Raw genomic sequence first — 27,266 nt, 5'->3', positions numbered from 1 at the left:
TGAACTATAAAAAATATGCCATTTAGTTTTTGTTTAGGAAATAAAAGACATAGTAATATTTATTGTTTTAACGAAAATTAATATTCCATGGAAACTTATTGCACATATAAATGAGGCTAAAAATTTAACCGATATATCAATTGGTATTATATAATCTTTCTTAACGTTTAAGAACACGTATACAAAATTTTAATTACGAACAAAAAAAAAATATCGTATTGTAAATCAGACTAGCAGATCATAGCATTGAACGATGTGGCTGATATTTAATTTTTCAAAGATCTTTAAAAAAAATATCAATGTATGATAGAACAATGACAAAATGATGATTGATTTATTTGGATTTTGCAGTTATTTTATAAAAGATTTCAAATTTTATCATACAGTCATGATAATATAAAATTTAAATCGACACAGTGTAACACAGCTAGTTTGAAATACGAATACTTGTTGGATGGTATTGAAATTTTTTTCTCCGAATAATTCTCTCTTTTTTTTCTGAGAATGATGTGTACGCACTCGCGTATTTGCGTATAGGCAGCTACGCGCCTGAAAATGCCTCAAAATGACTTATTTCAAGGGTTATTTTCCTTAAGAAAATAGTGTCCACAGCTGTCGCCCACTTTAATTTTTGGATATGTTGTGTAAAATTCTTTTAAAAATCACATATCTCAAAATCTTTGTGGGCGATGGCTGTGGACAATATTTTCTGAAAGAAAATTCCATTGAAAATTGGTGTCTTCTGCAACTTTTTAAGAAAATACGGGAAATTGCACAAGTTTATGACGTCACAACTAGCATTTAGAAGGTCATGAGAGAAAAATGATTTGTATGATCTTTCTGCATGGAATTTCAATGATTCAGAAAGCATGAGTTTTAATTTTTCACATCACTTTCATTTTTAAGAAAAACACAGGGCAAGAATTGTATTGAAACTGTACGCAAAATGTAATAATCCTTGTTTATATCTCCATACGATGACTTTTTAGCTCAACTCGACGAAGTCGAGATGAGCTTATGCTATACCCCCGGCGTTGGCGTCGGCGTTAGCGTCGGCGTCCCGGTTAAAGTTTTAGGAGCAAGTCCCATTCCCAAGTAACTATAAGCCCTACCTTGACCAAACTTGCATGGATGATGCATCTAGGGATGGACACTACCACACTTGCTTCGGATGCTGGATATGACCTAGATTTTCCAGATGATTGACCAGGTTAAAGTTTTAGGAGCAAGTCCCATTCCCAAGTAACTATAAGCCCTACCTTGACCAAACTTGCATGGATGATGCATCTAGGGATGGACACTACCACACTTGCTTCGGATGCTGGATATGACCTAGATTTTCCAGATGAGTGACCAGGTTAAAGTTTTTGGAGCAGGTCCATTCCCAAGTAACTATAAGCCTTACCTGGACCAAACTTGCATGGATGATGCATCTAGGGATGGACACTACCACACTTGCTTCGGATGCTGGATATGACCTAGATTTTCCAGATGAGTGACCAGGTTAAAGTTTTTGGAGCAGGTCCATTCCCAAGTAACTATAAGCCTTACCTGGACCAAACTTGCATGGTTGATGCATCTAGGGATGGACACTACCACACTTGCCTCGGATGCTGGATATGACCTAGATTTTCCATATGATTGACCAGGTTAAAGTTTTTGGAGCAGGTCCATTCCCAAGGAATTATAAGCCCTACCTGGACCAAACTTGCATGGTTGATGCATCTAGGGATGGACACTACAACACTTGCTTCGGATGCTGGATCTGACCTAGATTTTCCAGATGAGTGACCAGGTTAAAGTTTTTGGAGCAGGTCAATTCCCAAGTAACTATTAGCCCTACCTTGACCAATCTTGCATGGATGATGCATCTAGGGATGAACACTACCACACTTGCTTCGGATGCTGGATCTGACCTAGATTTTCCAGATGAGTGACCAGGTTAAAGTTTTTGGAGCAGGTCCATTCCCAAGTAATTATAAGCCCTACCTGAATCAAACTTGCATGGAGGATGCATATAGGGATGGACACTACCACACTTGCTTTGGATGCTGGATCTGACCTAGATTTTCCAGATGGGTCACTAGGTTAAAGTTTTTGGAGCAGGTCCATTCCCAAGAAACTATTAGCCCTACCTGGACCAAACTTGCATGGATGATGCATCTGGGGATGGACACTACCACACTTGCTTCAGATGCTGGATCTGACCTAGATTTTCCAGATGAGTGACTAGGTTAAAGTTTTTGGAGCAGGTACCCAATTATAAGCCCTACCTGGACCAAACCTGCATGGATGATGCATCAAAGGAAGGACTCTACCATACTTGCTTCAGATGCTGGATTTGACCTACATTTTCCAGATGAGTGACTAGATTAAAGGTTTGGGAGCAGGTCTATTCCCAAGTGATTATTTAAGCCTTACCTTGACCAAACTTGCGTGGATAATGCATCTAGGAATGGACGCTACCACACTTGCTTGGGATGCTGGATCTGACCTAGATTTTCCAGATGAGTGACCAGGTTAAAGTTTTTGGAACAGGTCCATTCCCAAGTAACTAAAAGCCCTACCTGGACCAAATTTGCATGGATGATACATCTAGGGATAGACACTACCATATTTGCTTCAGATGCTGGATCTGACCTAGATTTTCCAGATGATTGACCAGGTTAAAGTTTTTTTTGGAGCAGGTCCATTCCCAAGTAAATATAAGCCCTACCTGGACCAAACTTGCATGGATGATGCATCTAGGGATGTACACTAACTAACCTGCTTTGGATTCTGGATCTGACCTAGATTTTCCACATGAGTGAATTTTAGCCATATTTTAACCAAATTAGCATGAATGATGATGTATCTAGAGATGGACAGTTCCAGACTTACTTTGGATTCTGAATCTAATATTGATGGATATTAATCTTGGAATGTACACTAACTAAAAAAAAAATATGATGTGAGATTTACCTTACTTATAGATAACATTCGTCGAGGTGAGCTTAGTAATCTTTGATTACCTATGTTTATATTAAGTGAAGGAATATATGAAAGGTTGTAATTAATAAACATATCCTAATATGTACACATGTATTATGACTTTTTTCCTTTGTGATGTTTTGCATTGATCCCAAAGGAAACTAGATTATTACATTTTGCGTTATTACATTTTGTATTGGTCTGAACGCAAAAATTGATATTATCATTTTATTGCATTTTCGTTGTTACACTTCTTGTAGCAAAGTCATGAAGTTACAAGTAAACCTATATAATCAAAAATAAATAAGCAATTTTCAGTGTTTAGTGGTGCTCTACTTTAACACAGTAAGTGTTGACACAGCTGTCCATCGCCCCATATCCCATAACCCCCCCCCCCCCAAAAAAAAAAATCTGGGAAATTCCGACTGAAACTTCCAGTCTCCAGTGATTGATGTTCATAAATGTCATGTCTTTGTCTTCTCAGCAAGAAACATTCAATTTATCATCTTGAATCTTCTTATCATTTCGTAGGTGAGTATATTTGCCAATCTTCGATTGATATTTTTAGCATGCAGTTTGATGATTTCCTGGTGACTGGTTAGCTACTGTCATTCCCTGACGTGCGGTACGAATTGAAAAACATTAAACGCCCAAATTCAGTTAAGTTGTGCCATGCAATGACCATGAAAAAAAAATGTTTAAGATAATGTTGAGAACATTTTTGATAGTTATCTGTTTTCTGATTGTCAACTTTTGATAAAAAGAATAGTTAAACGAAAAAAAAAGAAGCAAATAATATTCGTGACAGCAAATTAGACTCATTATATTGATAGTAAAGAACATGCATGTGTGATTTATACTTATCAAAATATATAATATACATATATTACACTGTATGTATAGCATATTTACTTTCATTGTCATTTTCTGTTGCGTGAGTATATATATTGCCGTCTTCTTGAGCCAAGTAACTTATGTATGATGTATGTTTCATGTTTATTTGATGTATCTGCTGATACAAGGAATAAAAGAACTGATCTGAAATCATTAAGTATTAATCGCAAACATAAAAATTCTGCCCTGGATACAAAATAATACGAATCAATGTAACGTAAATCACTGTAAAGTTTTCCACATAACAAATGGTTATTTGGCCATTTTAAAAAATTAACAACATTCTGAAATTGTTATGATATATTAAATTAATGATATATATATTATTGATAGTTTCGATTCAATGATATACATTCCATATATAATAGCTTTATTAAGGAGGCTGGGGGGTCAACAAATTAACCATCAGATATAACTTAATTTTTTAGATATGAAATCTTAAGCTGTCAACTATCATTTGGCAAACAAAAATTTCATACATTTTAGTTTTAAAATTTGATCATTTTTGTATATCTTTATATGGAGCTCTTCTTCTAAAGGAGATCAATATAGTCTGAAAATGGCCACAACCACCCAGCCCTCTTAAAGGTAGACAGATATAATAACGCAGGTTACAAGAAAAATGGAAATTTTGAATGTTATAGACTATACGGGATTTTTTAAAATTTTTTTTGCATTTGTGGAAGACAGAAAATAAATATTCTTCTTACAAAAAAATATATTTTCGAGAAAGAATTTTATTATTTAAACAAGGAAAGCAACAAAAAAATATAAGGTTTCATGGGAATAAAATTCTTAATGTAATTCATTGTACTTTTTATGACAATGGGTACTAGTAGGCCTATTACAAACTTTCATTTCATCAACATTAATCTTTTAACTGGTTATAACACAGGTGCTTAGGGACGGGACCCCCCCCCCCCCGCGTTCCGTACCCAAAGGGTTCTCCGATTATTGTTATTCATCAATTATTGTCCCTGAGGGCAGTTTGTATGAAGGGCGAATCTAGGAATTTTTTTCCAAATGGAGGGGGGGGGGGGGCATTTCATACCAAATCCGTCTCTGATTTCCTGGGCCAAAAAGAGTAAACTTCCCAAACATGAAAACCTCATATATTTCGTGAGAGGGTGAAGGGATTAGACACTACTCACGGACAAGCTACTTTCTCTCGAATAATCTTGCCAACTTTTATGATGAATACATGTTTCCTCCGTGGATCCAAGATCATTGGAGGGGGGGGGGGGGTAATTTCAATGTTCAAAAATTAAAGGGGGTCTGGACCCCTCCCCCAAAACACCCCCTCTCCCCACTGGATCCTCTACTGTGCATAATGAAGATGTAATTTTTCATGTATATACATACATATGTTTGCATATATGCAAACATAAACATGCATGTGCACGTAAGTGCACATAGTCGTGTGTATATAATTTAGCCCAACTGCAGAGAAAATATGGTACAGTACAGTACTAGTGCTCAAGGGATGGCTATGACTAAAAATACATGTACGTGCATTTAGTACAACCTGGAACTTTTAACACACACAGTATTTCTTCAGCTGCAGTTCATTTCCAGAATTTTGCGTTGCATTTCCGACAATTTTTTTTTTCATTTCAGACATTTTTTTTTTTTTTTTTTTTTACATTTCTGGAATCTGGCAATGTTAACCAAAAACATTTATCTTTACGGTATATAGTAATTTTATATACCGTAAAGGGACAATCTTTAAAACTCGACAAAAACTGAAAATGATATCAAATATCGAAGTATTGGTGTGAAAGATTAGGAATTCATGAATATTTGCTAAGTTATCGTGTCTAAAAAAAAAACTTCTGCAGGAAAAAGGGGGGTGTAACACCAACCATTCGTCAGGTGCCTGTGCTCTTACAGTAAGTGTTTATTTACTACGTTATCATTTAAATTACATTGTATTAGTCATGTTTTATAACATTTCAAGCATGTAATATAAGGTAATATAAAATGAAATATTGATTAATCATGTATTGAAATTATGGTGTGAAACTAATTTTTACTTATGAGGTGAGATATACTTCATTTTCTTGTAGAACATTGTGTTTTTACTTTTAATTAACATTCCGTAAAGCTAATGACATTTATATATTAAAAGTCTTTAAAAATATATCAGACCAGCTAAAAACGGAGAACGGGTTATTAACCACAAGTCAATTACAAAGAGAGTGTAAAGTGTCGTGTTAATTAGTTAAACCAGCAACAAAACAGGTAACAGGTTTTCCTCTTCTCACATTAAGCATTGAATGAAACTAACACATGGCAAGAGTGACTCCGTATTTCTTTCTTCTTCTTTTTTTTGCATTAAAAACGCAATTAGTGGTTTAAAAATAGCCTTGCATATATTATATTTATATAAACTCAAAAAAATTGCATTGTCACATGATCTGTTGGGGACCACCTGTAAATCTGCCATGTAGATTGATGGTAGAATAGTTATCTGATTCAACAAAAAATTAAAAAAAAATAAAATAAAACTGGAGGTTAATCAATGAACAAAGATAGACTGATAGAAAAGAGGGTACCATATGGTTGCAATTGAAAGAACAGAATATTTCAATGAGTGAATTTATTTTCTATACATTTAGCTGGGTACGTTTAACGGGGGGGGGGGGGGGGGGACCTCGTCGACAAGCCGCTTCCTAAATTTATGAATATCTCTTCATAACAAGTAACAAGTGGTCTATATTTCCTGAGGGGGATGTGCTATACAACTAAAATAAGCCTGAAATACCCATGAACCCCAACCCCAGCGCCTGGATCTGCTACTGTCCAAATCATTTATTAAAATCAACAGGGTTCTTGATTCATCCTCAGACAACATGAGTTCAGAATGTCTATATTTCAGTTTAGAATAAGATTACGGACAACTCACGACCACAGATGACCGCAACGTGCACGGAACACTCTTCAATCAGAAATAATAATTAAAGAAAAATCAGCTTCTATAAATATTCAGAGTATTGAATTTTATCATATCATAATCTATAGATACGTGTGTTTAAGAAACTCTCGAACATTTTCAAAAAAAAAGGATGCTTCGAAAGAAATAAAGCATATTAATACCTTGCTAATTAATTCTAAATTTTAGGGATTCTGTATAGAGAAAGGTCAGTTTCTGTCAAAATATAGTGGTTATAGGTTATCGGTATTTTCAACAAGATGTGGATTTTATTTAAGTAAAAAAAAGGAAATACCGGATACAGGTCCGCTTGAAGAATGCTGGAAAATAATTAAGGACCCAATGAAACTACTGGAGAATTCCGTAAATGGCGATTATTGCATATCTTCAAAGGTCGGATTGACAACAACATAAGGAAACATGGTATTTATTTCGACACCAAAGCACATAAAAAATTATAATGTATTCTGTTCAATTTAGTACGTTGGTATGCTTCTCATGGTCCATGCAGAGTAATAAAACATCTAAAACCTATTTTTAAGATATTTATAGAAATCAATTGTCTCCAATTACGTAAAAAAATTTCCTCCGTTCCTTTGATACGATAAAGGTTAAATATCTTGCATTATATCAACATTTATCAAATAGCTCAAACACATTTCCAGTTTATCATGAAGCAGAGCAGAACACGTGTTATAAATGTGTCGTAAAAGTAGGGACAAAACTGAGACAAAGTCATAGATCCTGAATGATGGAATCTTCGTGGTCAGTGTGGAAGGGTCTTGGAGAAAGGGGGGTGGGGTGGGGGGTAAATTAATATATATTCTTTGCAAAATTTAGTCATACATTTCTCTGTACTCTAACCATTACGTAAGCCCACTACCAATGTTTAGATTTGATCTTGGGTTTAAAAAATGCATGCACTGAAGTAGCTGCAGAACTGTAACGTTATGGTTAAATTACATTTTAGCCATGGTCAAAGGCTAAAATGTAAAACCATAACGCTACAGTTCTGCAGCTAGCACTGAAGATGTTGACTTTATGCTGCTGCTAAAATTAATTGTTTACTTTATTTCTAGTCAAAAAATACACATCGATTAAAATCTATATATGTATAATTAAATCCATGCGTAAAAAATTAATCTTTGATCGACATCTTTATTCATATGGCTAGAATTGCGATATATAGTTGAACAAATAGGATCATAGATTGATGTTCGATGTAATGCAAGTTACTCCCAAATGTTTGTCCTTATTTTTGTACACGTACTTACCCTCAGACACGTTTACACCCATTTAATACAAATTTAATTGCTTAAGATGAGAGTAATTATAATTTCGAAAATTAATGTGATTAAAATGTACGACAAGTGTAAGACAAAATGGTACAAGCCAATTAATGTATATACCGCACTGTAAGCTTAGTTAAAAATACTATTAATGAGGTAGATGATTATGTCGCTATACAAATGAATGTATTTTATTAATAACAGGAAAGACTCAACCTTAAATATTTGACCAAAGTCATATCTCTCATGCTCCCTAAAAATCTGCAACGTGTTCGAATTTTGTTCAATAATTCATTGAAGTGAGGGATTGTAATTGCTTTAACATTTTACTTATTGCATAAGTAAAGCGCTACAAATCATAGGAGGCCCCTGGTTTTCGTTTGTCAGTTTGGGAATGTCGCCGCTTGAATTTAGAGCACCTGTCATTTATATAAAAGGTCGCAATGCTGTCAAGTATATCAAACCGATAACATGCGGAAGTCTTTTCACATTTTATTCTGCCTGACTCTCTTAACAACCGACTCAGCAGCGAGCAGATCCAATAGTAAGTAATCTATTTTAATCTCGTCTCTTTTAATTATCAGTTTTGCTTCTAATAACAAACTTGCAAGTTTTTGAATATTTGCAATGTTTTTGTCTACATTCCGATTTTCCACATTTTTTTTTATTATTAAACAAAACTCTTCTGGTGCAAGATGTAGTATTTACCCACAGTGAGTACAGCTTAGTCCCAGCCTTTTGGGTAAAGAGGAGTCAACAACGTTCGAATTTCTCTTTTCGAAAAATGATGAAAATATGGAATACTAAGCTACTTAAAGACGTTCGCAAGTTCACAGAAGAAAATTTTCAATGTTTCATTTTTTTGGGGGGGGGGGGGGGTATTTGTACAAATTTAAAAGTTACACATAAAGAAAAACTACATGCAAAAACGGTAAGCCCTATCCCTAGGCAAAGTTGTTTTAATTGTGCTGTCATTGCCCCCCCCCCCCGAAAAACACCCTTATTTAAAACTGTCTGAATAATAAAAATTGTATTTTGTCGTCGTATATATGTACTTTACATTAAATTTAATACTATAAAAGAGAGAAAAAACGCTTCTCAGCCATTTGGCTGAATGCTGAGTGTATTTATTGTTATCAAATTTTGTATGATATATATTAATAGTAAATACTATCCCTATGTAGCACACTATACAGTATCCTGGATATAATTAGAATTAACATATTCATTACTAAATAATTGAAAGAAAAAACATTTTACAGGTCAGAATTTTAAAAATATTCAAATTTGATTTAATTGACAGGAATTGTAGAATGTACTATAGACAAAACGTGGTTCCGGATAGCACGTATTCTGTTGCAGTTACGCATCACTCAACGTCCCCTTAAATTTCACGGTAAGTCGACCTTAAATTTTGCGGTAAGTTCCCCCTTAAAGTTTACGGTAAGTTGAAAGCAAGTAGACAATGAAAACAAATTTAACCAAAATGTATACAATATATCACTTGAAAGGAGCTATGTAAGGGACCAGGCAATATTCATCAACGGGGTGGGACCGGTGCAAAAAAAGTGTTAATAAAAACAAATCTTGGTCCCATACATTACAGAATGAACCATCATGGGTACTGCATGTATGTATATATTTCGTGTTATGTGGTGTTTGCATGGTCGGACAAATTAGCTTTGAAATTCAAATGGAAACGATTGCTTAATTCCAAAGGACAAGGGCCGTTTAGGACTAAATCTGGCCCTTGTTGGACATGGAAAATTCAAAGTATTAATTGTTAAATTAATTCAATTTCCAATAAAAAGTCTAAAATTGTGCTTGGTTCAAAGTCAGGATAGTTATTGACTTAAAGTATACACACTGACCTGGCGTTGGGTAAGAACAATTTTTTCAAAGATTTCAATTCTGGTGTATTTTCATGAAATGTTACTTACATTTCACACATAAACTTATCTTTGATTTTCATATAGAAGTTGTGTCTTACATTTGTGCATAAAATATGTAAATTTAGCAGATAGGATAGCTATTGCGCTGTGCTTTCTAAGAAAATGCAGCTTAATTAATTTTTATAAAAATCAACCATACCGATTTGTAAATTAGAGACTGAAAAAAAAAATCCCGACCTATACGTTTTCTATCACTTGATTTATTTCTCAATTTGAAACATGCATAAACAAGAGGTGCTCGATTCTTAACTAAATGTATTGAACTTTTTGAAGTTATCCAAAAAGAGGGTCTCAAATTTTTCCCAAATCATACCTTATTCTTTAATCGATGGAAAAAATTTCATTTAAAAAAAATCAAAAATAAATTATTAAATAAATAGATAGAGACAATTAAATAAAACCTGTGACTTCGACACAACTGTGTACTTAATAGCGATCTTTTTTGATGTAATATAATTTTGAGTCCCTTATGTTCCTGTGGAAGAGTGGAGGACACTCATCATTATTTCTTCTCGTGCAAAGAATATACAGAAGCTAGAAAAGAATTTTTCGATAGATTTCTGCAAATGGGAAAATTACATACTGTTGATACTCATACATTACTCTGGGGAGATGAAACGTTTAATAATGTTGAAAATGAATACTTATTTTCCATTGTACAAAAATTTATTAAAAAGTCAGGTCGTTTTGGTTGATGCAATAATTACTTCTTGCGAATTCTATACAGCTTGTGTATTGTATAATGTTTCTCTGATTATCATGCTTTTCTGAGTTTTATTCATTTTAAGCTGCGACCCATATATGTAAATATGTTTGGTATAATTCATATGTAGGGAGAGGGCGTATTAAGTTTTAAGAACTTTTGCCCAATCCCATTTGTAAAGTTTATAGACAATAAAATATGTTCAAACCAAACCAAATAAAAAAAAGTTCTTGACACGACTGCATGCTGCACTGTGTCATCTATCATCTCTCTAGTTTTATTATTTTCAAAGAATTAATATACATTGTATGTTCATACTTTCTGTCTAATTTAATGAAATGCATGTTTATACCACACATTATAAGAGAAAATAGCAGAATGTTTTAAAATTACCTTTTATAAGTAGCAATTTATAATTAAATTCAAAGTAATCTGCATCCTGCAAGTGTTTAAATCAGCATGTCAATCAATTTGATGTTTGGTTTGGTCTCAGAGAAAGAGCTTTGAAAAAGTCGGTACGATCCCGACACCTAAAAATAAACTAATATTAATGTCTTTTTCACCAAAACATATGTCATGCTTAACATATAGGTAATGTCCAACTTATTTATAGGTTGACTTAAAACAGTAATTTCAAATAAAATTATTCTGAAACTACCACTAATTAGGAATCTTAATCTGCTTAGAATTAAGAGAAAATGGGGAGATTAAAGTGTTGTTAGAATTTGAGGAAGTTCATTTATAAATAATGGCGATGTCAACTAAGGAACTAAGAAATTAGAAATGGTTCCATTATGAACTTCAAATTGATTAAAATCCCTCAAACTTCTATTTTTAGAAGTCAGAGTAGGTAGGTGGAGGGTGGGTAGACCAAGTGTTTTCCACCTGATATCTTAAGAACTCTTAGACTAACAGATATCAAACTTGGTACACTAGTACCCCCTGAAGAGTAGATGACCCCTTATTGATTATAAGGTTACAGGGTCAAAATTCACGGGTTAAACTGGACATAGGAAGACATTAACCCCTCAGCATCTTAGAACCTTTTGCTTGATGGGGGAGGGGGATGTTTCTAAAACATTTCCTGTTATAAATTATATATATCAAAGTACTGGTTAATAAAATGTCAAAACCGTGAAAAAAAGGTGGAATAACTTGATGTATAATTATTTTTAGAATACGCTGCCAGGATTACGCCATCATTTAAGAGAGGATGTCCAGTGCTGGACTGTCCGAGTGTCCGTCGTGTGCCCCGTATCTGCAGGATCCCCACCGTATTCAAGTTCTGGGGGCGGACATGTAAGGGATGTCACGTGAACATGTGTACTCATAAACTATTGCCTGTACTTCTCAGGTCAAGGACTTCACCTAACGAATATCATGACATTTTTAAATCATACAGGGATGTCGATTAAAATTTCAAAATACATCGTGTTTAAATCATCTTATGAAGGACATCAGTGATTAGAATGTTAAATGTCACTAATGACCTCTGTATACAGTCAAGTGTCCTTGACCCTAAGATAAGACATAGAGGTCCCAACATGAGAAGTCCAAGGTATGCAGTACACATATATGGACAACATAACCAAGTCCATCCATATACCACCTTATAAAGAATTGTCATATCTAAGGAAAATGTTCTTTGCTTTACACAGAGTCGTTTCAAGTCAATCAAAAAAATTTCTGTAAATTCATAGAATCTGTATTGTTTACATGTAAGTGCAAGTTAAGATGCTGATCACATGCTGTCTACATTTGTGTTATTCCTTCATTATTGATTATAAGTTTGATCAGAATGATAGACACAAAGCAGATAACTGTAAGTAAAAGTTGTACAAATATTTATTTACATCTCATAAGTACTTCATTTAACATGTTCAATTGAGATTTTAAATAAAATGTGATCAAAATTATAGCAATATAAGCGCAGTACTGGGTATATCAAATGTATAAAAGCTATATACGTGTAAGATGGCATCTTAAATCTTCTTTTTCTGTCTTTGATGTAATAGCATTTTTGTCACAAGTCTGTCTGTCTCTGTCTTATACCAGGATTTCCTGTCCATAACTTTGGAGGCCTTAATTGACTGAAATAAGGTAAATTTTTGCTTGTTACTGTCCATGTTCTTGAGATTCCAAGATCACTAAGCTAGGGTGAAAGTGCAAAGGTGCTATGGTGAAAGTGCAAAGGCCAGAATGCTAAGTTGTGAAGGCGAAGGAGCAATACTAGTATCTCTCCCTTGCACCTTTGCACTTTGGCCCTTGCACCTTCGTGCTTCGCCGTCGCATCTTTGCACTTTCACTCCTTCGCACTCTCATCTTCGCCCTAAAAGCAAAAGAGGGAAGGTGCGAGTGGCCCAAACAGAACTCCATACTTAGCAAAACATTTAGAAATCACATATCCGCTATAACCCAGGAACTTTTCATTAGAATGAATTTAAACTATTGCATGTCATTGCCCATAACTGTGGCATGGAACCTTGCATTTGATACAACTTTAAACTACTAAAGTACGTTGTTGATTCTAGGTGTAGAATCTCTATGGTCAACATTAATGGACAATGACAGCTAAAACTTTGTACCAGTTATAACTTTGGAAGCTTTGATTGGAATGAAGTTAGACATGTATGCTGTTGCTAATGACTAAAATGACACGATAATCACTCAAAGTCTGTCTGTAAGGGGATGATACATACAAAGGACTATATTCAGTAATGACCAATATTTGCCCCCAAAACCAAATTTTGAGGGAGAAATATATAATTATGTTCTAAAACAGGGGGATATCTGCAGACATCAAAGCACTGAATATTTTCATAATCCATGACACCATATGTTAGATATGACGTCAGAAAAGTGACGTAAATTCAAAATTTCCATGAATTATACAGAAAAAGGTGTATATTACGTCAATATTTTGAGTAAAAGTCACTGAGCGCAGGTCTGCTCCACCTCAATATTTTGATATAATGTGTAGAATGATAATATCAATGAAATATGTAAATATTGTTCCTGAGCAGGCCTGCGCTCTATAAATTTTGTAGTAAAATTGAACAAATTTTGTCCATTTTTTCCTCTTTCTGAAAAACAACACAAAATCCGAATAGTTTGTGACGTCACAGAAGCAAAAATTGCTAATAACCTACTTTGAAACTATAATATTTTTTGTTAATTTAGATTTCTCATACAATATATACAATTCAGCACATTTCAAGATATTTTCAAAATATGACTTTTGTGGGGGCAAATATATGCATATACCGCATATAGTTCTTTAACAAGGCAAAAGCTTTGTTACAGTCTAAAATGCATTCATTCTCATGCAGAGATGTCATAATCTAGATTCAAGGTCATTTCATTTAGATCATATAGTGATGGCTGGAGATGGGAAACACATTTCTAGTCTGTCATTTTTTAAATTCATTGATAGCCAAATACAGTCCAACCTGGTTATCTTGAACTGGATGGGACCGTGAAATACTTTGAGATATCTGAGGATTCGAAATATCTTGGTTAAAATACTTAAAGAATATGTGGTTGGGACTTCCAGATCAGTTCGACTTATCCATGGTATTTGAGATATCAATGTTCGAGATACTGAAGTTCAACTGTAGTAAATTCTGTAATAAATACGAAATTTGTTGTAAAATATGTATATTTTTATACTTTTATTCAGATACTTTAATGTAACTATACTTTATGCTTATCATCTAAATTAATGCTAACACCTAAGCATTTTAACATATATCTAAACATTATGCTTTGTTCAAAGTCAAAATTCTTCAGAGATTCAATGATGGGTTTTAGATAAACATCCTTAATGTCAAGACACTGACTGTCATACTCTATATGTACAGAACTCAGTACAGCCTGTCCTTTTCCCACCTTACACTTGACAATAGCAGCAGGTTCCCCCTTAAGTTCAGAGTATGTACATAAAACTTCTACATCACGTTCTTGACATTGATTACTAGAGGTAGGCTTGCATTGTTGATCTTCTGGACATGAATTTACTGAGGTATGTATATCTGATTTGACCAATTCAATGAAATAAGTCTGCTCTTCACCGTGGATGCCGTTATTTGTGTGATAGCTGTCCAGAACTTTTGCGGTCTCGAAACTCCCTTTGGGATAAGGATAAAAGAATCCTCCACCGCTAAAGTAAGCATAAAATTCCTCCATCTTGTGAGACTTGAATCCATTCTTGGTGCCGATTGGTGAATTAGACCATGGGGCATCATTGGTCAGTTTGACTGGCTGAGGAATGTGGCACTTTAATGATGCTGCCCTTGATCCAAAGTCAGAGTTATATTTGTATGGTCCATACAAAGGCCCAATCTTTCCTCCTGAAAGAAATATTAACATAATTTTTTAAATGTTCAGAATACAGGTAATTCCAGTTTTTTTGCAAAACAGGTGAGAGAAAGTTCACTTTCAAAAACACCATTTGTTTTAATTAACTTTACAAAACTTTCAAACTGAAAAAAATACCCCTAAAAAGGCACAATTAATTTAAAGCATAATAAATTTGATTCATATAAATGTCAGTTTTCCTATACCAGGATAGAATTTCAGTTGCCTGTCTCCACACACTTCCAGGGGTCCTCCTTTGTCAAACTCAATGTAACTACAGGCAAAATAAGCCCCAGAACAAATTCCCAAGTAGGAGCCTCCATGGTGTACATACTCTTGGATCTTGTTCATGCCTGCTGGTCCTAAAGCTTCAATAAGTCCAAGATCATACCCTCCTCCAATCACATAGAGAGCTGCAGTGTCACACCAACTACCTGATAGATTTAACAGAATTCTGTTATCATGTTATGTCACACAACTTGTAAAATACAGGTTTGTAAAACTTAGTTGTAGCCCTGTCCTCCTTCTAATGATCTTTCCATGGATAGGCAATGCATTTTGTAGAGGTGTTACAATACACTAAAAACATCAATGCATCATTTTACTGTGAGTCAGGCTTTTAGTTTAGGGTTAGAGATAAATTCAAGTTGGTTGTTGGCATGTCCATCCATGCATATTTGTATGTGAGTGTGTCTGTAGCTATGTTTTGTACACAATATAAAGATGACTGTTTCACCTTTTAGTCTCATTCCTGCTACTGATGTTTAGGATGGCCAAGATGCGTAATGGAACTGATAGGGAAAATTAATATCAATATTACAGACAATATGTTCTTACTTAAGATGTTTAGCTGAAGAAAGAAAGAAAACCTACTGAATTCCATTTGAAGGTTAATACCAAAGACAGAGAATTGTTTTATATCAATGGAGCATTATGCTGTGGACACAGTTTGAAGATTGACTTCCATCTTATAGTTTCTATAAAGAAACATACTGAAATTAAGGTTTAATGGTCCAAGGTCAAATAAAATTCAACCACTTGCATCAAGAGTTTTTCAAATTTGTATCTATGTATATATGTGTCTAAAAATCAGTTTTATGTGACCTAACTTAAACATTGTTTGCTTAAGAAAGCCAAAAGATTGTAATTTATTGTGATATTTTCCCCCTCAGTATCATGAACTATCATCATACATTTTATTGCTATGACATACAATCTTAATTATACAACTCGCTTGAAAAGCGGGAGGTGTATAGTGATGGGATGTCCATCTGTCTGCACGTCCATTTGTCCGTTATTCTTTGGGGCTTACATCTCTTATCTACAACTCCTCTTATACCATTGAATAAAATTTAATGAGAAAAAGAATTGTGTACACAGTTCCCTGTGTATAATTTTTGTTAATAAATTTGTACCAATCTTGTTATACATGTATTTTAATGAACAAAAACTTTACAGCATATGTAATACAGAGTCTAATTTTGCTGGGTTTTTTTTAAAATAATTCCGTGATATTAACATCTGCTAGCTATAAATACATCACTTACAGCCTATAGGATATTGCGTCAAATAATGTGCTTTTGACAAGCCGACAATAGCTTTATTTGGTACATGTATATTGTACAAACTGTTACCTCATTTCATTTTCTATTAAAAAGAAGTCTCATTTGAATACTTCTTTTCCAATATGACAGTTTTCTGACTTCTCTTTCTACCTTTATCATGTTTTATCTTGACATCTACTCCTCGCTTTAATTGCAAATTCGTAATTTTTAGATGGAGAATTTTTTTTCTGACAGCAGATGGCAGACGTCCTTGGGATGTAAATTTTATAATGAACACATGATGAATGTATGTGTGTGATAATGTTAATTAAATATGATTTATCCTCAGTCCCCACACTCACCAATGATTGTTTCCTCTGGAGATATAAACTGGATGGCATGAACACAAGGGTTCACAAATCGCATCAGCTGTGACATCAGAACCTTACAGTTTTCTTCCAAAGCTCCTAGTCCTTTGTACACATATATAACTCTCCTGGCAGTCCCAGCCATTTCTTGTTTCATTGAGCCTATAAATAACACTTGTAAATGAAATTTATCAAAACATAGAATTAATTTTGGAGCCAGATACATTGTACTTTGACAGCAATTAACATGAAGAGATCAGTCAAGTTAATCAAAATCAGTAAATATATCAAAATATGTACTATTAAATCTCCATTAAAAGATTAATTAAAAATAATCCAAATTTAGCTGCGATTGATAACTGTATATGTATTATATTTAGCTTGTACAACATTTGGTGGAAATTAAGTTTACAACAAATTAGCAAAGATTAGGTTTAGCGATTTTTGAACACGCTAAATATATAGAGAATAATACATGGCAAAATCTTTATCACACCTCATATCAACCCGAGACTCCAATATCAGCCCGAGGGCCGAAGGCCAGAGGGCTGATATTGGTCGAGGGTTGATATTGGGTGTGATACAGATTTTGTCTTGTATTGTTGTTTTTATTATATATTTGAAAATAGTGTCAAAAAAAATCATATATATATATAAACCTGTAAATTAATTAATTCTTAGTAATTGAATCTGTTCTTTTTTTTCGTTGAATTTCCTTTCTCATTATTTTTTTCCAAAGGCAATGCATACAGCGATAAGAAATGAAATAATTATTAATTAAACAAATGATTACTTTGAATAGCATAAAATATCTGATGAAAATTTACAATTTAAATAAACTTTATAAACAATTAATAGAAAAAGATCCGAGGTACTCCAAATGAAAAATACAGAGATGTTTCGGAAAGGTGTAATAAAGGGTGTGATAAAGGGTAAAATAAAGGGTGCTGATACAGGGTGTGTAATACAGGGCGCGTGCCTGTGTTCATATCAGGGATGCAAAAATCCCGTATTATATAATAAATATATAATAAAAATATATATTGCATGAAATATGGAGATAATGAATAGTAATCAAGCTCAAAATCCATTGAAACTATACAAATTGGGAGCAGAGCAAACACGGACCTCTAAAACATCAGAGGTGGGATCATAGGAGACATTTAGCAATGTACTTGATTTAGCATTATAAGCTACTTTCTGGCAAAGGTGCTAAATAGAATACACTGACTAATGTAATATGTTTACAGCATACCAATTAAAAAATATTATGCCAGATTTACTGATTATGCAATGTTGCATGTATCCTTTCTTGGGAAAATGAATATATTTTTGAAATAAAAAGGACATTGTGTCCCGCTTGAGACAAAATAGATTTTTAAAAAAATGTACCATAAGAAGGGGGTGATATCACAATTAATGCTTTAATTTCAATGATTATGTACTGGCTGAAAAATAAGTTTTCCATTATTTCTGTTCCCAAAATGAAAAACTTTTAAATTTATGAGAGATCTGCATGCAGTGCTTTCACATTCATTTTATAATTGATAAAATACAGTCATGACAGAGAACTTTTAAAGATCTGACCCTAATTATTCATATGGAAATTACTAAACCCTTAATGCAGCGATATACCACTGCCTGATCCCTTTCCCCAATCAGCCATAAGTTGAAAAACATGTCTGCTCAATGAATTAATCTACATTACATGAGACAGCTTGTTATAAGTCAGACAGTCAGAATCCTAGATTTCCTTCAAATTCAAACATTTTCTAATAACTTCCTATTTATTTAATTAATTGATTCCCCCCTACTCTTTCCCCAAAGGCTTAGAACATTTACAATGTTTTCTAAAAAAAAAAAATGCATTTAAAATAATGTAAGTTAGTACAAAAGGAACTTAAAACAAATATATGTTATTTTTTTCTTTCTTCTTCTCCGACCTTGAGTGTTTCTAGAAGAGAAAAAAAGTCCTACCTTCCATTCACTACTTCTTATAAGAACTGCATGTGAACACTAACTCTGGATTCCTGCCTACATCTTACACACATTTAATTCAACATTTATGGCAATTTCGCCATTAAAACTTTATTGAAAGCAAAGTAGAATTCATTAGTAATTGATTAATAATTTTACTACCCATGCCATATTGTTCATGACTATAAACTGTACATGTGTGGATCTAGAAAGGGGGGGGGGTCCAGACCCCCCCCCCCCCCCCCCCCCCCCCCCCCGGAATTTGCAAAGTAATTAAAAGTATATACAGAAGCAAATAAAAAATGACTTTACAACCCACCCACCCCTTGAAAACATGGGCCCCACCATCATCACCACAGTATTGGTGTTTGTCACGTTTGGGAAATGGATTTTATTTTTTTTTTTTCAATTTTTTTCCAATATTTTTTGGCTTGTGAAGAAATTTCTGGGTTTAACATGTTTGGGAAGGGAATTAAGTTTTTTTAAGTTTTTTTTTTTTTTTTGGTTGTTGTTGTTGTTTTTTTTTGTTTTTTTTGTTTTTTTTTTTTGGTTTTGTTTTGTTTTGTTTTTTTTTTTTTTGCTTGTGAAGAAATTTTTGGGCTGGAATTTTTTTAGACTAGGATTGATTCCCCCCTCCACCCCCCCCCAACCCCCCCGGAAAAACTTCCTGGAGCTGCACCTGCTGTTATTCTTTTTATAATGGGGTAGAAAATCTTATTCATTGAAATCAGGCTTTAAAACACCATCAGATTTTAAATTACTCATGGATATGGATAAATGACCCTTAAATTAAATCTTTTTTTTATGTTTAACTTATGTAAAATTAAACATATGATTTATTTAATTAAGAACAATTTTGTAGTTGTAATCTCACTTGATATTGGTAATAAAATGAACATTTTCCCTGTGTTTTTGTCTAAAAACTTATGTTTCCCCCATGAATTTATAAAACCTTTGATAAGTAACAACAATCCACAATACCTTATAAATAAATTTATACATATATAATTATGTTTATTCCTCAATCAAGGGGCCCTCGAGGGGCATTTAGAATTATATCGGTAATACATTTATATCAGTAATGCCTGCAAAAAGGAATTTTTGTTCAAGGGGGGGGGGGGGTATATTTTTTCTGTTTTCCATCAATTCCTATAGTGAAAAAAAGTTATATCCAAGAGTTATCTCTCTCTAGATGTATATGTAATACTATATGGAAATATATTTTGTGAAAATTTATTTATACATTGAATTATAATTTTTGGATGTTGTTGCTCGTATAACAGCTTCTGAACATTCCTAAAAGAAATGGAAAGAAAAGACAAGAGGCCTATGGGCCTCATCACTCACCTGAGCACATTGGCTAGGGGGGGGGGGGGAGCAAAAATCAGTTCAGTATTGAAAATTTTACATGGGGGTGGGGAGGGAGGGACTTGAATTTTAAACTACCTGATGATGCTTCCATATCAATATAACAAATGGCTTTGCTGTTCTTGAGCAGAAGATTTTTTTCCTATATACTCATTTGTAAAAATTTGATCCCCCATTGTGGCCCCACCCTACCCCAGGGGGCCCTCATTTGAACAAATTTGATTCTACACTACCTGAGGATGCCTCCATAACAATATGACTAATCATGGCTTTTCTGTTTTTGGGAGAAAGATTTTTTCCTATATTATTCCTATGTAAAACTTTGATCCCCCATTGTGGCCCCACCCTACCCTGTTTATGATTTGAACAAACTTTGAACAAACTTGAATCTACACAACCTGAGGATGCTTCCATTAAAATATGACCAATCATGGCTTTGCTGTTCTTGAGAAGAAGACTTTTAAAGAATTTTCCTAATAGTATCAGTATTCCTATGCTAAACTTTGATCACCCGTTCTGGCCCCACCCTACCCCCGGGGGTCATTATTTGAACAAATTTGAATCTACACTACCTGAGGATGCTTCCGTATAAATATGACCTATCATGGCTTTGTTGTTCTTAAGAAGAAGATTTTTAAAGATATTTTCCTATCGATTCTATGGAAAACTACATGTATTTTTTTGCCTAATAACACCTTTATATATGCATTGAAACAGGAAATGGTGATGACCCCCCCCCCCCTCCTTATTCTCAAAATTTATATTTAAATTAATATCTTAGCACTCTCCTACATTTTTTCACAAAAAAGTATTGTACTTTATAAACGAACCTAACACCTTCTCCCCCATTTCTAATATGCCTCCACACCTCAAATTTTATCAAAAATATAAATAATTGTCCATCAAACATCCTTGCTGTCATATTTACACTTCAAAAGTTTCATGCACTATCAATGGCAAGAGCAAATTTACTAGTATGTGTATCCAATTATTTGATACACTGATTGATATGGTTAGACAATTCAATGTAAAAGTAATGGCCTAAAAATTTGTTTGAATGCCAGCCAACATTTGACTTATAACAACAGATTGTAATTGATAACAAGGTCTTTGTATCCACCATAGAATTTGTAAATTTTTTACTTAAAACAAGTCAGACTATAAATATCCTTTATCATAAATTTATTTGTCAATAGCTTGCATTGTTTTAAAATAACATGTTCTTTCATATTGAATCAACTGAACTGGAAGACATAAATTCCATATGCTGGTGATAATGGTATATTGCTGCATAAATAAGGGATGTTGACGATAGAAAAGTTAAAGTCATCACGTTTATCAAAAAGTTTTGTTGATAGTTTGCCATTAATGACTGTATATCAGTCATTCTACGATAAATGGACCAATTCAGAGTATAAAACATGAAAAAAATAATTGTTTCAAATAGCAAAATGAACATCATAATTCTCTAAAGGACATATCAGTGAACTTGAAAACAAAACATTGTCCACGAATCTGGTATCATTAACTTTTTACAACAATTTCAAAATACCATTGATTTTAAGGTAATGTTACGGAAGTTAATGTTTGATCAAGCCTTATTATTTTTCAAATAAAGCTGATTTTGACCAATTTTTCGTTCAGTCAAGAACGCTAAAGTATGATTCATGAAGTCTTGCATGAATCCGAATTTAAATTAAATTTTTGGGAAAAATATCGTTACGGAAGTTAATCATTACAGAAGTTAATTTCCAGCAATAAAAGTTAAAATTCTCCTCAAAAGTTAAAATCAAAGTTTGTTTTAATAGGATATTAAACAAAAGTATGAAGCATTTCGCTCCCAAAATAATAAAATTTTTTATACCTTTAATGCAAAAACTTTCAACAATTTTACGGCTAAAAATTTCATCTTGAAATTTGTAAATAAGTGAAGCGACATTAAGATTTGCAGTGGAATACGTTTTTCAACATTACATTATGTTTATATCAAAACTTTAACTGCATATACATATATATCGGTAAATATTTACAAAACCATGTGTGTATGTTAAGTTTTAGACTTGAAATCGACCTTTAAATTTTTAGTTAAGATATTACAACGGTAAATTTGTAAGCGACATAAAAAATTCTTAATTGGTCATGTTTTTGTAGAATGACTGATATAACAAACACACCACTTGCAGCATCTTAAGTGATATAACGTTAGCAGTTAGTTTGTATCTCTATAAAGGCAACATGCATATTTCTTTTTATCGATGAAATTTATTTCTAGTAAACATGCATAAAATTCATTTTCGTTATATTCTACAGAAAACTTAAAATGGTACCATGCGGTCCCGCGACGAGCTAGACATAAACATGTGATAAGCAAGCCTTCCATAACATGTCACAAAGATAAATGTACTTATCTACATACAGAATTAATAATGAATGGACAAAATGTATATAATAGCGAGCGCAGCGAGCGGCGCGAAGCGCCGCTCGCGAAGCGAGCTCAATAGACTAACGTGTAAGAACAGAGGAAATTCGGAATGAAATCTGTACATACGTCAGGGAAATTTTCTGGGGCAACATTCCCAGAATTCCTTCGCTACCAGGGTTCCATGCGAAATTCTTACAAAACATTCAAAAGACCAAGGATAATTATTCATTACCGAGAGAAACGTTTACTTTTCTTTCTTTGCAGAGGGCTTAAAAGAAATAAAAAATAATTACATCCACTCTACAACGTATTTCATTTATTATTGCACAAGATCTTTAGTCTCGTTCAACCAGACGCTCGGCTGTCTCCGTAAATTCCGACGTCATGTGACGTCACAGTCTTGACTGTGTCTCGTGCGGTTTGACGTTTGAAGAGGCGGATCCATCAACGTTAGAAGTGTAAACTGTGTATAGGTTTTTGATGGTACAACTGCGCTCGCCCCCAACGGTCACACCGTAAAACATATTAATAAAACTTACAGTCTACAATAAATATTTCCTCTTCAGGCTCTTACAAATCTAACATTTTGTTGGATGTCACCTGGTAAATCGAAAGTGTTGAAAACAGCCGAGAAGTTTCGAATGTGAAATCTGGGTTTATGAAAAGTTTAGAATAAAGTGGCATTATTGATGCGATACAGCGCATGTTATTTACTCAGATCAAATTAACATGTGGAAATAAGGTGACTAAACATGACGGTGACCATGAAACAAAGAAATGATAGTGATTCGTCTTTTGTGGAAAGGAACAGTGAAGTTGAAGCATTAACTCATAATGACACATCCCATGAAAATGCTGAAAAAACTGTTAAATTGGATAGCTTTATTTCAAAGACAAAATTTGGATTTCTTCATCTCAGAATGCTACTCACCACTGGTGGGGCGTACTTTGCTGTGTGTGCAGAGTTAGTTGTGTTTGTTTTCCTCAGTCATCCGGTAAAGAAAGAATGGGACCTCAATAAATTCATATTTCCACTGCTACCATTGGGAAGTGGTATTGGGGGCATCCTAGGAGAGTGTACATTTGGAATAATTAGTGACAAATACGGAAGAAAGTGGCCATTTGCTATTGCAGTTTCTACTGTTGCTTTGTTTGGGATAGCTTCAGCATTTGCACCGTCTTTTCTAGTCCTGGTCATTTTGCGTACCTGTGTGTCTGTTGGTAATGGAGCAGTATCATCAATTGTATTTGTTTATCTCTTAGGTATGAACTTGTATTTCTTTTCTCTCTTTTTTTTTTTAATAATTTCAATACTGTGACAGATCAGACCAGAATCCAAATCTTGGCCCCCTGAATCTCTATTCGGGTGCTCTACCAACTGAGCTATCTGGCAAATGAACCCATCTGACTGCCACATTCCTCCCTCCCTAAAGGTCTTAGGCCCCTGAAGACACCAACCAAGGCTTTTCCCTGGCTGGTTTTTCACCTGTCACTTCCAGGGCATGGCACCAAAAGTAACGGGAAAGAGAAAACTGCAACAGATCAGACCGGGATTCGACCCCCCACCCCCCTTGAATCTCCAGTCAGGTTTTCTACCAATGGAGCTATCTAGCCACCAGCCATTGAACCCATCTGACCACTATACAAACTATTAATCAAACTTCAGCAAAATTAATGATTAAAAGAATGTAGAAATATGTTTAATGAGCATGAATGATGATGCAGACAGTCTGTGCCTAGCAGACTGAAAGAGATATCAAACTAATCATGTTTATACAGGATTAGCACTGTAAAAAAGGGGGATAATTTCTAAAATAAATATAGTAATTCTTAAACTCCACATCTTAATTCTTTCAGTGGCATTCTTTAATGTTGAACTTTTTTTACATTGAATTTGTTTCAATTTGTTTTCTCCTATATTTTCAGAATTCCTTCCTCAGAAAAATCGTGGGAAGTGCATGGTAGGAGTGACATTTTGTGGTGCACTGGGAGCAGTGTTTGCTGGTGGAATGGCCTGGTGGTTGCTGGAGAGTTACAGCTGGAGGCATTTTATGGCTGCCTGCACAGCACCAGCGTTTATTGTGTGCATTGCTGCATTCTGCCTTACAGAAGAATCTCCAAGGTTTCTTTTCATTTCTGGTCAGGAATATAGAGGAAAAACAGTACTTCAGAAAATGATCCATGAACCTTTGGCATGGCAAGGTAATGCCATTGTTTAACCCTTACTATGTTCAATTTATCCAAATATTAAGGAATGAGGTTAGGGAAGTGGGGTACTGGAATAAATCCAATTTTATATGTTTATAGATATTAATGATAGATAAATCTACACCTATATAAACCTTAATCACTTTATAGTCTGAAACAAGTCTGACATTTGTTTATTCAATCTAGGATTTAATAAACCTGTGTTTATACAATGGATTCAATATCACTATGTAAATTGCATCAATTCACAATTCATACTATTTTGTTTATAGGTAATTTTTCTTCTATTATACTACCTTTAAATAGTAAAAGTAAAAATTGTTCCTGTTTTCTACAGGTGAAATAGAATGCATGCCATCTGAGAAGCGAGGTAGAATTTCCCAGCTGTTTACCCCAGAGATGAGTCTAAAGACTATCAACATTGGTTTGATCTGGTTTCTTCAGGCCACAGGTTACTGGGGGGTCACGGTGTACCTTCCAGAATACATGGGATCATTGGGAGTGGATCCATATTTCAACATGTTTACCGTGTTCATAGGAGAACTTCCAGGACTCTGCCTAGCTATGATAGTGATAGAACCATATATGCTTGGCCGTATTAGATGTTTACAACTATTCTCCTTTTCAACATGTATCTCATTGCTATTATTTGCTTTTGTAGGCATGGATTTTTTGAAAGCAGTCTCTGTAATTGTGTGTTATTTTTTCATGGTCCCAATTTATTCCATTTTAAGTACATTCACACCTGAAGTGTATCCCACTCATATTCGCAGCACAGCTATGGCCACAATGTACATGATCATTGAAATTCCTGGATTGATTACCCCCTTTGTTGGGGAATACCTGTTGTCTAGTGATATAACTTGGTTATACCCTGTAGTGTGGGCTGGAGTATTCTTTCTTCAGGCTCTGGCCATTTGTGGACTAAGGTCAGAAACAGCGGGGAAGGCATTAAAAGACTCCGACAAAGAGAACGACTCAGATAAAGAGACGTTGACAGATGAGATGGCAGAAAGCACTATCAATTAACGATGATAGTTAGTATTGCATTATTTATTTGTAAAAGATTAAGTTTGCACATCTGTACTAGTACTGAAAGATGCATCAGTAACTAAGTCTTTTGCTTTAATGACTTTTATCAAGTATCTTTTTATGGTGCAGTTCAATTTGCTTCAGAATTGTTTGTTTCAAGCTGGATATTGCTGATTTGGAATGTTATACTTGTATCTTGATTGCTGTTGCAGCATGTCTGTATAAAATGTTAGGGAGATTTTTATACATAAACATGATTTATAGTATTTTTTATATTTGGGCCAAAACATCTCACCATTATAATTTTAATTTTTGGATTTCTTGCATCCATGAAAATGATGGCATTCCTTCTTTTGGGCCATTATTTTCAATCCATATACATTGAATACTCTAAGATTTTTTTTTTATGTATTAACAGATGTAAGAGCTAGTTCTGCATAATACTAATATCCCATCGATCTCAGTGTTGCTACAGATCTGTTGATTTATATACCATTTTAGAAATCTGCTTATTTTCTCAGTCACAGATATTTTAATCTGTGCTCATACATTTACCAATTACTTTGGTGCATAATTTTCTAAATGAGTGTTTTCATATTTGGTCTTTTGAGAATAAAATTATATGTTGTCTTGAAATGGCATCTCTATTCCTTTCATCCTTAACTGCAAGTCTGAAACTATCCAGATGACGACATTCATACAGGGTTCTCACTAGGATTTTGTTGAGTCATCTCAGATTTTGAGATGGTTGAGTCCCAGCTAAATTGTCCCAGAAAAATTATGTTGAGTCCCAATTAATTAATGCAGTATTCTTCCATCCAAACAACAATAGAAACCTTTAACATGAAATAAATGTTTGTGTAATATTTGAAACACCCAAATTTTCCCATTAACAATGAAGTGTCCACAAACGAGTCCATGAACATGCAATTTTTAATCATGTCGCATCCCAAAAGAAATTGCAGCATCCATTACACAGATTGCCGCTGTAATGAAAACCCTGTTCATATCCAAGTTTTTTGTGCACTACATGGAAGTCAGGCACCCTGACGCAATACACGTACAGTCAAACCTCATTATCTTGAACTGTATGGGACAGAGAAAAAACTTCGAGATATCCGAAGAATCGAGACATCAAGGGTAAAATACATAAAGAATAAGGTGTTGGGACCTCCAAATCACTTTGACACATCCATGGTATGAGATATCGGTGTTCGAGATACCGAAGATCAACTGTATTACTAATTAGGT

The 27,266-nt window shown here is 34.1% G+C and overlaps 2 protein-coding genes across 3 annotated transcripts; one reads left to right on the top strand and one right to left on the bottom strand.

The window, feature by feature from the left end:
- The first annotated feature begins 8,503 nt into the window (after positions 1 to 8,503).
- Positions 8,504 to 26,651, top strand: LOC133182792 (synaptic vesicle 2-related protein-like). 2 transcript variants are annotated; one of them, XM_061317643.1, is made up of 5 exons: positions 8,504 to 8,629; positions 9,389 to 9,481; positions 11,917 to 12,053; positions 24,716 to 24,977; positions 25,321 to 26,651. In XM_061317643.1, the coding sequence occupies exons 1-5, from the start codon at positions 8,557 to 8,559 to the stop codon at positions 26,010 to 26,012; spliced, it is 1,257 nt and encodes a 418-aa protein (XP_061173627.1). In that variant the 5' UTR covers positions 8,504 to 8,556; the 3' UTR covers positions 26,013 to 26,651. The 2 variants fall into 2 exon arrangements, with proteins under 2 accessions (XP_061173627.1, XP_061173621.1); XM_061317637.1 differs by lacking the exons at positions 8,504 to 8,629; positions 9,389 to 9,481; positions 11,917 to 12,053 and adding an exon at positions 23,373 to 24,038 and having other exon boundaries at positions 24,702 to 24,977.
- Positions 14,380 to 23,379, bottom strand: LOC133182805 (uncharacterized). The gene is made up of 4 exons (XM_061317653.1): positions 23,315 to 23,379; positions 17,003 to 17,170; positions 15,303 to 15,530; positions 14,380 to 15,089 (listed from the first exon to the last, which is right to left on the bottom strand). Exons 2-4 carry the CDS (start codon positions 17,163 to 17,165, stop codon positions 14,434 to 14,436), a joined length of 1,047 nt encoding a protein of 348 aa, XP_061173637.1. The 5' UTR covers positions 17,166 to 17,170; positions 23,315 to 23,379; the 3' UTR covers positions 14,380 to 14,433.
- Positions 26,652 to 27,266: the final 615 nt, after the last annotated feature.

The sequence above is a fragment of the Saccostrea echinata genome, unplaced genomic scaffold (genome assembly GCF_033153115.1).
Source record: "Saccostrea echinata isolate AGI-Se365-2 ecotype Australia unplaced genomic scaffold, CSIRO_AGI_Sech_v1 ptg000001l, whole genome shotgun sequence".
NCBI lineage: Eukaryota > Metazoa > Mollusca > Bivalvia > Ostreida > Ostreidae > Saccostrea > Saccostrea echinata.
Note: the sequence above shows the minus strand (reverse complement) of the source record. Positions and strands in the feature narration are given on the sequence as shown.